Raw genomic sequence first — 12,322 nt, 5'->3', positions numbered from 1 at the left:
TGCATGCATGCATTGTTTCCAAATTTTCACTCAGGCCCTGTACAACCCAAATGTAGAATATGACACAGTCCCTATACAATGGGTTTCATTAAGAACCTTTCTTAATAACTGTCACTGGAGGCGACGGCCTTGCGCAGTGCTTACACCGGTTCCCGTGAGATCACCGAAGTTAAGCGCTGTCGGACGTGGCCGGCAGTTAGATGGGTGGCCATCCAGCCGCCATGCGCTGTTGCCATTTTTCGGCGTGCACTCAGCGTCCTGATGCCAATTGAGGAGCTACTCGACCAAGTAGTAGCGGATCCGGTCAAAGAAAACCATCATAACGACAGGGAGAGCGGTGTGCCGACCACACGCCTCTCCTATCCACATCCACATATGAGGATGACACGGCGGTCGGATGGTCCCGATGGGCCACTTGTGGCCTGAAGATGGAGTGTTTTAATAAATGTCATTGTGTGCAATTGTAAATGACGCATTAATTCCAAGGATGTCAAAAAAAAACCTAATGTAGAAACAATATAGATTCATGGGCATCTTAGTATAGACGTATGGTCTATTAGCTGTAATGATTCATATACGAAAAGTGGAGGAAATTTAGTGAAGCAATTTCACTACAAATATTAATGCCTGCGTATGTCCTTTATTCAGGAAGAACGAACGCGTTCTTCAGATAAATCTACATCATTGCTGTGCAAGGACGGCAATGGGTACTTTGTATTTCACTGTTATTTCACGCCTTTGGACGGCAATGGGTACTTTGTATTTCACTGTTATTTCACGCCTTTGCTACTTCAGTGGCGAATGGTGCGAAAAACGAACTATTGTCCGGAAGCCTCTGCATGAGTTAGAATCTAATTTTACCTTCACGGGCTTTTCAACAAATATACGTAGGAGGAAGGAAAATTTTCTAGGCATTTGCGTACTTGGAATTTCAATAAGCCACTCGGTGATGGATTACGCCTTTAGTGTAGCATCTGCCACTGGAGCTGTAAAGGATTCTCCATGAGACTTTCGCACCTACCGAACATACTGTGACTGTTCTTCTTTCGATGTTCTCTTCGTTTATCAATACAACCTGGATTTTAGACTTCTAGTCATAGTTTGTAAAACGCATCTTTTGGTGAGGACTGTGATATGTGACAGGAATGGTGTACTCGACTACATTATAAAATGGCGTCTCCAGAAGCGCCAGTGGCAGATGATTTTGCTGACGCTGGTATGGGGAACCAGTGTTGATCTAAATGATAGCTCTAGTTATGCGAGCAAAAGTACATACCTGAAACAGCAAGTCAATGCGACAGTATTTTTTGACATGAATAAGTAGCCTTGATGATTTCGATACTCACCTCTGGTAATCGATCAACCTTGGTCGATACGTGGAGTCCCGTGACTTCTATGACGCTCGGTAGATGAGGCCGCGGATACTCCGTGGTAAAGTGGTTGTTGACAATGAGTAGGCTGTAGTTGCGCTCCGTTTCGTAAACAGAAGGTGGTTCCGCTCCGAAATGTTCCCTCATAATCGTCTCCTGTATCGGAAGTATTTCGTAGAACCACATATAGTGGAAACGTAGTGCAAAGTACGTGTTGTACAGTCGCTGCCAAAAGTTCATGTGATCAGAGAAGCCCTCCCAGATTTCAGGGATGTAGGCTGGATTCATGTGGTTCCCCAAGGCGTAATACACAGGCGAGAACGCAGACAACGTCACGAACCCGACCAGCGGTGGTGAACCAACCTTGTGGTGCAGTCCATAGTAGCCTTGGTAAGGCAGACGCTCGATGATCATCAAGTCAAAGGTTTGGTTTCTCCTGCGTAAACATAACACATGTCTCAATTGAAATGATAGAGCTTAAACATTATACAAAGTCATAATTGCTATTGATCAAACGTAGCCACTGATCGCTCGGAAGTAACTGTCAGATACGGCAAATCACACCGGAGAAAAATTTAACTAACAGGAGACATCGCACTAATACTGTGTAACTCCGCCTCTATCACAGATTATGGAAGTTCGACGAGGAAAAGAGACGATAAATTTCTTCAGGTATGCCAGGTCCATCATAAGCCCTAGTTAATTGTTTTGTGTAGTAGATCCGTCAGATTTTGGGGATGTTGACTGCTACGTTTCACACTCTGTTTCAAATGGTCCTAGTCACTTTCGATGGAATTCTGTCGGACGATTCAGAGCGCCAGTTGAGGTGTGGTTTCTCCTGCGTGAACGTAACAAACATCTCAATCGAAACGACAGAGCTCTATCATTATACAGGATGACTCAGCTACCCCTACCAATGGGTTTTATGCAACCCCCAACGGCTTCAAATACGCGCTTGATTTTCACATTCTCTCACTAGCTGCGCGCAAACTATTAGTGCGACAGTAAAAATTAACAGGACCTTTATGTTTGAAATTTAATGTAATTAAATTGTGTATTGCGATACGTTTTCACTGGAAATAAGCTTCGCAATTATTGAAGAAAAACGTACAAAAGTAACCGTCTAACAAGATTTTCTTGGATAAGTCCAAAGCTGTGGCCTCCACCGAAAATGTTTCCCAGTACAAAATTTAACTACATTAAATTTCCTACAAAATGATCCCATAATTTTTTTCTGCTGGACTAATAGTTAACACACAGTGAACGACAGAATATGAATATGTCGCGAGTGGTTTTTGATGGCGATGCTGGTTGCAAAAAACCTATAGCTACAGATGGCTGAAGCACCATGTATAAAACTTTAATTACAAAATTAGTAACGTTTTCGCCTAAGAACCCTGTAAACATGGATATCATGATATTGGAAGGCATGTGTATCCATAGCACACTCATCATGAAAATGTAGAAGGAAGGGCAACATTCGGTCACTGAGAAAGTTTAAATAAACATCCTGCCTGAACTACACGAAGCAAAAACTGCGTGTTAAGCGCCTCATTGTTCCGTCGGTGCAATCGACGCCTTGAATCGTTTGAAGAGAGGCAAAATCATTACTCATCACGCCGTTCTACAGGCCTCCATTCATTTACTGTTTCTTTTGTATGTTGTTTGGCCAATCAGATATGAGCAGGCTGGGTTTCAGTGTGAGCAACGGCCAGGTAGTCGACGCCAAATGTTCACTGCACGCTCTTCGCAATGTTCGCCCCCGAAACTCGATGAGATGTACCGGCGTTCAACAATAGCAGTAATTCCTGTCGGCGTTGAAAGCGATTGTCATTGACAGACCCTGACATTCAACTCCACTTCCTTTCGGTTATAATCTTTGCACGACGATAGTCCTACGCCGTATTACATGTTTGTGAGTGGTACATAGAAACCAGGTAACTTCATTCACAATGTGGTCTTGGGCACGTCCGAACTCGATTTCCAGTTCCTAGCTCTCTGTTACATCCTTCATCTTAGTGCGGTGATTCCATAAAACCGACTGGCACGTACCGATCACTTCACTGTCACCTGTCACCTCACACATAAGCTGAGGCCCACATGACAACCTAGTAATAACAGACAGCAGCTAAAGCGGTCGAGAGCGACCAGTGTTCTAGATTTTTTTTTTTTTACATACGTCTGCAGTAACCGCAGCTGACCTCCCGCTCTGCTACGTCGTTGCCTACATTAGTGTCTGCCAAAAAGAAAGCCATCATTTATTAATGATTGCAAATTTCTTAGTGTTTGACTACGTAGTGTTCCGTCTGTGAATTTTCGTGCGGTCAGCCACGAATTTCTTCTCCTTCGCTAATCCCTTCACCTTGGAGCTCCGTTTGCACCTTAAGACATCTATTATTTGTTGGAATTACTCCAATCTCTCATGCCTTTGCAGATTTTACCCTCTAGAGCTCCCTCTAGTACCTTAGTGGTTATTACCCAATGCCATAACACGTGTCCTATACACGTGTCCCTTCCTCTTGTAGAGGTTTTCCGCATGTTACTTTCTACGCCGATTCTGCAGAAGACCTACTCATTCGTTGTCTTATCAAGCCACCTAATTTCCAACATTCTTCTGCAGCACTACATCTGAAGCGCTTCGATTCTCTTCTGTTCCGGTTTCCCTACTGTCCATGATTCACTACCTTACAATGCTGTACATTCTCAGAAGTTTCTCCCACAAGTTAGGGCCTATTTTTAATACCAGTAGCTTCTGTTGTCCAGGAATGCCCTCTCTGCGTTTGCTAATCTCCTTTTTATATCAACCTACCTTCGTCCGTCATGGGTTATTTTGCAGAATTACTTTGCTTCTTCTACTGTTTCCAACTATTCTCATTTCTGCTATTTCTCGTTTCATTTCTCTTTTTCCGGTTTACTCTCAAGCCATATTCTGTATTCATTAGACGGCTCATTCCAGTGGGTTATCGGTTTTGCTATTTAGATTACCCCAAGACACTATAATCTGATCTCTGGAGACCTATAGAGAAGGGAAGTACCACATATTAATATGGAAATTAATTTAAAGGGAATGATACTGCCACACCAAACGAAGTGTATTACTTAAATGATAATTATCACCGGAATATTGAAGGAGGGAAATGCTGCATTTCTTCTAAACCATCTTAAAGCTCACTACTCCACAATTTATTCGAAGTAACTCATAATTTGTAGATAGTACACTAGTTAATTATCGTTATTAGGTCTCCAGTGGTTGTTGTTGTTATTGTGGTCTTCAGTCCTGAGACTGGTTTGATGCAGCTCTCCATGCCACTCTATCCTGTGCAAGCTTCTTCATCTCCCAGTACCTACTGCAACCTACATCCTTCTGAATCTGCTTAGTGTATTCATCTCTTGGTCTCCCCCTACGATTTTTACCCTCCACGCTGCCTTCCAATACTAAATTGTTGATCCCTTGATGCCTCAGAACATGTCCTACCAACCGATCCCTTCTTCTGGTCAAGTTGTGCCACAAACTTATCCTCTCCCCAATCCTATTCAATACTTCCACATTAGTTATGTGAACTACCCATCTAATCTTCAGCATTCTTCTGTAGCACCACATTTCGAAAGCTTCTATTCTCTTCTTGTCCAAACTATTTACCGTCCATGTTTCACTTCCATACATGGCTACACTCCATACAAATACTTTCAGAAATGACTTCCTGACACTTAAATCTTTACTCGATGTTAACAAATTCCTCTTCTTCAGAAACGCTTTCCTTGCTATTGGCAATCTACATTTTATATCCTCTCTCCTTCGACCATCATCAGTTATTTTGCTCCCCAAATAGCAAAACTCCTTTACTACTTTAAGTGTCTCATTTCCTAATCTAATACCCTCAACATCACCCGACTTAATTCGACTACATTCCACTATCCTCGTTTTGCTTTTGTTGATGTTCATCTTATATCCTCCCTTCAAGACACCATCCTTTCCGTTCAACTGCTCTTCCAAGTTCTTTGCTGTCTCTGACAGAATTACAATGTCATCGGCGAATTTCAAAGTTTTTATTTCTTCTCCATGGATTTTAATACCTACTCCGAGTTTTTCTTTTGTTTCCTTTACTGCTTGCTCAATATACAGATTGAATAACATCGGGGAGAGGCTACAACCCTGTCTCACTCCCTTCCCAACCACTGCTTCCCTTTCATGTCCCTCGACTATTATAACTGCCATCTGCTTTCTGTACAAATTGTAAATAGCCTTTCGCTCCCTGTATTTTACCCCTGCCACCTTCAGAATTTGAAAGAGAGTATTCCAATCAACATTGTCAAAAGCTCTCTCTAAGTCCACAAATGCTAGAAATGTAGATTTGCCTTTCCTTAATCTTTCTTCTAAGATAAGTCGTAAGGTCAGTATTGCCTCACGTGTTCCAGTATTTCTACGGAATCCAAACTGATCTTCCCCGAGGTCGGCTTCTACTAGTTCTTCCATTCGTCTGTAAAGAATCCGCGTTAGTATTTTGCAGCTGTGGCTTATTAAACTGATTGTTCGGTAATTTTCACATCTGTCAACACCTGCTTTCTTTGGGATTGGAATTATTATATTGTTCTTGAAGTCTGAGGGTATTTCGCCTGTTTCATACATCTTGCTCACCAGATGGTATGTTACAAAAAAGTGTATATGAGTTCTTAAGGGACCAAACTGCAGAGGTTATCGGTCCCTAGAATTACACTTTACTTAAACTAACTTAAACTAACCTATGCTAATAACAACACACACACACACATGCCCGAGGTAGGACTCGAACCTCCGGCGGGAGGTATGTCACATACTGAATTAAGTACAGTACGTCCTAGTTAATACCCTACTGGAATCGTACATTTTACGAGGGCTTAGCAATCTAGGATTGATGGAGGTGACTCAATGGCGGATGAAAATTTGGGTGCCACACCTTGTACATAGATACATTAATGATATGAGGGATGTAAGTGCTCGCTATAACAATCAGGTTTTTTATCATAAATGTCAACACATGAGTTACCCACCGATGTAACTAATTAAACATTAATAGCGGGACAAGAGTTTGGAACTTAAAATATAACTTTGGTATAAGTGGGTGGGCGTGATGAAAGCACAGTTATGAGTGTATATCGTAGATATGACCAGTAACAGCAAGAATGGTTAGCAGATAAGTGAAAGAATACGGAAAAATAGGTACTAACAGCAGAAAGTACATCAAGGTGCATAATGGAACCAACTAATTGGCTGTGAAACGATAACACTGTACAGTTGTCCCCTGAAGGGAGTGAACTAAAGCCGGCCGCGGTGGTCTAGCGGTTCTGGCGCTGCAGTCCGGAACCGCGGGATTGCAACGGTCGCAGGTTCGAATCCTGCGTCGGGCATGGATGTGTGTGAGGAACTTAGGTTAGTTAGGTTTAAGTAGTTCTAAGTTCTAGGGGAATTATGACCTAAGATGTTGAGTCCCATAGTGCTCAGAGCCATTTGAACCATTTTTGAGCAGACAACGTTCTATACGACAGCATGGCTCCTCTCACCGGTAGCCTAGTATTTACCACTCTTTCTCATTGAGGTAAGTGTTCTCTTCCATTGCCCAGCAGCAAGTGTTCTCTCTCTAAATGTTCTGCTGCTGGGCTGTTTTCGTCGAAGCAGGAGTCTCGCCAGCCAATAGAAGCAGACGCTGCGAGTTCAGCCGGGGAAAATTTTAGTAATGATGTTCAACGAACTCCTACTCCTACAGATTTAATTATTATTTCACAATACTGTTGGGGCGTGGGTAAGAAGCCAGGAGACTTCTTCCACTGTTCAATACCATTCTGAAGCTGATTAATGAGACTTGGTCGCTGAGGCAACAGCGGTTCTCACGGTGGCCTCAGGACAGTGATACCTGGCTAGATTTCTTTCTTTTAAAAGGGATTCATGGAACAATTCTGTGTTTTCCTCTGGCAGATAGCTGTCCCCGTCAACAGACCGGATTGCGAGGAATATGGTTGTTGGCGTGGTGTGCGTGTAAGGGGGGGGGGTGAGGGGCAGGGGGAACGCTGTTGTTGTGCGGCCTGAATGAGGCTGATACTTAGCCCTTTGGAGAAAAGAGAGCCACTTGTATGAATATCAAGAGCTCAGATGGAAACCCAGTTCTAAGCAAAGAAGGGAAAGCAGAAAGGTGGAAGGAGTATGTAGAGGGTCTATACAAGGGCGATGTACTTGAGGACAATATTATGGAAATGGAAGAGGATGTAGATGAAGACGAAATGTGAGATATGATACTGCGTGAAGAGTTTGACAGAGCACTGAAAGACCTGAGTCGAAACAAGGCCCCGGGAGTAGACAACATTCCATTAGAACTACTGACGGCCTTGGGAGAGCCAGTCCTGACAAAACCCTGCCATCTGGTGAGCAAGATGTATGAGACAGGCGAAATACCCTCAGACTTCAAAAAGAATATATTAATTCCAATCCCAAAGAAAGCAGGTGTTGACAGATGTGAAAATTACCGAACTATCAGTTTAAGTCACAGCTACAAAATACTAACACGAATTCTTTACAGACGAATGGAGAAACTGGTAGAAGTCGACCTCGGCGAAGATCAGTTTGCATTCCGCAGAAATTTTGGAACACGTGAGGCAATACTCACCCTACGACTTATCTTAGAAAATACATTAAGGAAAGGCAAACTTACATTTCTAGCATTTGTGGACTTAGAGAAAGCTTTTGACAATGTTGACTGGAATACTCTCTTTCAAATTCTAAAGGTGGCAGGGTTAAAATACAGGGAGCGAAAGGCTATTTACAATTTGTACAGAAACCAGATGGCAGTTATTAGAGTCGAGGGGCATGAAAGGGAAGCAGTGGTTGGGAAGGGAGTGAGACAGGGTTGTAGCCTCTCCCCGATGTTATTCAATCTGTATATTGAGCAAGCAGAGAAGGAAACAAAAGAAAAATTCGTAGTTGGTATTAAAATCCATGGAGAAGCAATAAAAACGTTGAGGTTCGCCGATGACATTGTAATTCTGTCAGAGACAGCAAAGGACTTGGAAGAGCAGTTGAACGGAATGGACAGTGTCTTGAAAGGAGGATATAAGATGATCATCAACAAAAGCAAAACGAGGATAATGGAATGTAGTCGAATTAAGTCGGGCGATGCTCATGGAATTAGGTTAGGAAATGAGACACTTAAAGTAGTAAAGGAGTTTTGCTATTTGGGGAGCAAAATAACTGATGATGGTCGAAGTAGAGAGGATATAAAATGAAGACTGGCAATGGCAGGGAAAGCGTTTCTGAAGAAGATAAATTTGTTAACATTGAGTATAGATTTAAGTGTCAGGAAGTCGTTTCTGAAAGTATTTGTATGGAGTGTAGCCTGGAAGTGAAACATGGACGATAAATAGTTTGGACAAGAAGAGAATAGAAGCTTTCGAAATGTGGTGCTACAGAAGAATGCTGGAGATTAGATGGGTAGATTACATAACCAATGAGGAGGTATTGAATAGAATTGGGGAGAATAGGAGTTTGTGGCACTTGACGAGAATAAGGGACCGGTTGGTATGACATGTTCTGAGGCATCAAGGGATCACAAATTTAGCATTGGAGGGCAGTGTGGAGGGTAAAAATCGTAGAGGGAGACCAAGAGATGAATACACTATGCAGATTCAGAAGGCTGTAGGTTGCAGTAGGTACTGGGAGATGAAGAAGCGTGCACAGGATAGAGTAGCATGGAGAGCTGCATCAAACCAGTCTCAGGACTGAAGACAACAACAACAACAACAACAACAACTCAGCCCTGGACAACCAAGCTTACGTCTCTGTTCGTTCCTTTTAAGGAACCTCGTCATTAGCCAGCCAGCTCGTAAACTCTCAGTTCTGCTGTCCCTTACCGTAATATAAGAGAAGTGCAAAGTGCAAAGACACAGTTTAGTCTGCAGTTAGGAAGCAGCATAAGAGAATGACTACATTGATCAAATTATGAAATATGTTGCGTAAAAAGTTTGAGTGAAAAACTGCCACGCAACAAAAGATCGTATCCCCGTCTTCCTTTTCTATTTTTTGAGCCATCAGTCTTCTGGCTGGTTTGACGAGGCCCGCCACGAATCCCTCTCCTGTTCCAACCTCTTTATCTCAGAGTAGCAAAAAATGGCTCTGAGCACTATGGGACTTAACATCTGAGGTCATCAGTCCGCTAGAACTTAGAACTACTTAAACCTGACTAACCTAAGGACATCACACACATCCATGCCCGAGGCAGGATTCGAACCTACGACCGTAGCGGTCTCTCAGTTCCAGACTGAAGCGCCTAGAACCGCTCGGCCACACCGGCCGGACTCAGAGTAGCACTTACAGCCTAAGTCCTCCATTATTTGCTGGATGTATTGCAATCCCTGTCTTCCTCTACAGTTTTGTTCAAGATAGGTAGTAGGAGTAATCCACTAGATTACCGGCCCATATCGTTAACGTCGATGTGAAGCAGGATTTTGGAACATACACTCCTGGAAATTGAAATAAGAACACCGTGAATTCATTGTCCCAGGAAGGGGAAACTTTATTGACACATTCCTGGTGTCAGATACATCACATGATCACACTGACAGAACCACAGGCACATAGACACAGGCAACAGAGCATGCACAATGTCGGCACTAGTACAGTGTATATCCACCTTTCGCAGCAATGCAGGCTGCTATTCTCCCATGGAGACGATCGTAGAGATGCTGCATGTAGTCCTGTGGAACGGCTTGCCATGCCATTTCCACCTGGCGCCTCAGTTGGACCAGCGTTCGTGCTGGACGTGCAGACCGCGTGAGACGACGCTTCATCCAGTCCCAAACATGCTCAATGGGGGACAGATCCGGAGATCTTGCTGGCCAGGGTAGTTGACTTACACCTTCTAGAGCACGTTGGGTGGCACGGGATACATGCGGACGTGCATTGTCCTGTTGGAACAGCAAGTTCCCTTGCCGGTCTAGGAATGGTAGAACGATGGGTTCGATGACGGTTTGGATGTACCGTGCACTATTCAGTGTCCCCTCGACGATCACCAGTGGTCTCCGGCCAGTGTAGGAGATCGCTCCCCACACCAGGATGCCGGGTGTTGGCCCTGTGTGCCTCGGTCGTATGCAGTCCTGATTGTGGCGCTCACCTGCATGGCGCCAAACACGCATACGACCATCATTGGCACCAAGGCAGAAGCGACTCTCATCGCTGAAGACGACACGTCTCCATTCGTCCCTCCATTCACGCCTGTCGCGACACCACTGGAGGCGGGCTGCACGATGTTGGGGCGTGAGCGGAAGACGGCCTAACGGTGTGCGGGACCGTAGCCCAGCTTCATGGAGACGGTTGCGAATGGTCCTCGCCGATACCCCAGGAGCAACAGTGTCCCTAATTTGCTGGGAAGTGGCGGTGCGGTCCCCTACGACACTGCGTAGGATCCTACGGTCTTGGCGTGCATCCGTGCGTCGCTGCGGTCCGGTCCCAGGTCGACGGGCACGTGCACCTTCCGCCGACCACTGGCGACAGCATCGATGTACTGTGGAGACCTCACGCCCGACGTGTTGAGCAATTCGGCGGTACGTCCACCCGGCCTCCCGCATGCCCACTATACGCCGTCGCTCAAAGTCCGTCAACTGCACATACGGTTCACGTCCACGCTGTCGCGGCATGCTACCAGTGTTAAAGACTGCGATGGAGCTCCGTATGCCACGGCAAACTGGCTGACACTGACGGCGGCGGTGCACAAATGCTGCGCAGCTAGCGCCATTCGACGGCCAACACCGCGGTTCCTGGTGTATCCGCTGTGCCGTGCGTGTGATCATTGCTTGTACAGCCCTCTCGCAGTGTCCGGAGCAAGTATGGTGGGTCTGACACACCGGTGTCAATGTGTTCTTTTTTCCATTTCCAGGAGTGTATATTGCGCTGTAACATAATGAATTACCTCGAAGGTATCGGTCTATTGGCACACACTCAACATGGGTTTAGAAAAAAACGTTCCTGTGGAATGGAACTAGCTCTTTATTCACGCGAAGTGTTGAGTGCTATTGATAAGGGATTTCAGATCGATTCCGTATTTCTGGATTTCCGGGAGGCTTTTGACACTGTACCACACAAGCGGCTTGTAGTGAAATTGCATGCTTATGGAATATAGCGTGAGTTACGTGAATGGATTTGGGATTTCCTGTCAGAGAGGTCACAGTTAGTAGCAATTGACGGAAAGTCATCGAGTAAAACAGAAGTGTTTTCTGGCGTTCCCCAAGGTAGCGCTATAGGCCCTTTGCTGTTCCTCATCTATATCAAATATTTGCGAGACAATCTGAGCAACCGTTTTAGGCTGTTTGCAGATGACGCTGTCGTTTATCGACTAATAAAGTCATCAGAAGATCAAAACAAGTTGCAAAACGATTTAGAAAAGATATCTGAATGGTGCGAAAATTGGCAGTTGACTCTAAATAACGAAAAGGGTGAGGCCATCCACATGAGAGCTAAAAGGAATTCGTCAAACTTCGGTTACACGATAAATCAGTCAAATATAAAGGCCGTAAATTCAATTAAATACCTAGGAATTACAATTATGAACAAATACACTATAAGGAACACACAGAAAATGTTGTGGGGAAGGCTAAACAAAGAATGCGTTTTATTGGCAGGACACTTAGAAAATGTAACAGACCTACTAAGGAGACTGCCTACACTACGCTTGTCCGTCCTCTTTTAGAATACTGCTGCGCGGTGTGGGATCCTTACCAGACAGGACTGACGGAGTACATCGAAAAAGTTCAAACAAACGTAGCACATTTTGTAGTATCGCGAAATGTAGGAGAGAGTGTCACAGAAATGATACAGGATTTGGGATGGACATCATTAAAAGATAGGCGGTTTCGTTGCGACGGAATCTTCTCACGAAATTCCAATCACCAACTTTCTCCTCTGAATGCGAAAATATTTTGTCGACACCGATCTA

At 44.4% G+C, this 12,322-nt stretch overlaps 1 protein-coding gene across 1 annotated transcript in view; it reads right to left on the bottom strand.

Annotated features, from left to right (window-relative positions):
- LOC126161278 (UDP-glucosyltransferase 2-like) overlaps positions 1 to 12,322 on the bottom strand; it is a 52,484-nt gene that overhangs the window by 17,602 nt on the left and 22,560 nt on the right. The window contains exon 3 of the mRNA XM_049917017.1: positions 1,347 to 1,806. Within this exon, the coding sequence (XP_049772974.1) occupies positions 1,347 to 1,806 (460 nt within the window). The remainder of the gene's footprint in view (positions 1 to 1,346; positions 1,807 to 12,322) is intronic.

This window comes from Schistocerca cancellata, chromosome 2 (genome assembly GCF_023864275.1).
Source record: "Schistocerca cancellata isolate TAMUIC-IGC-003103 chromosome 2, iqSchCanc2.1, whole genome shotgun sequence".
Taxonomy (NCBI): Eukaryota; Metazoa; Arthropoda; class Insecta; order Orthoptera; family Acrididae; genus Schistocerca; species Schistocerca cancellata.
Note: the sequence above shows the minus strand (reverse complement) of the source record. Positions and strands in the feature narration are given on the sequence as shown.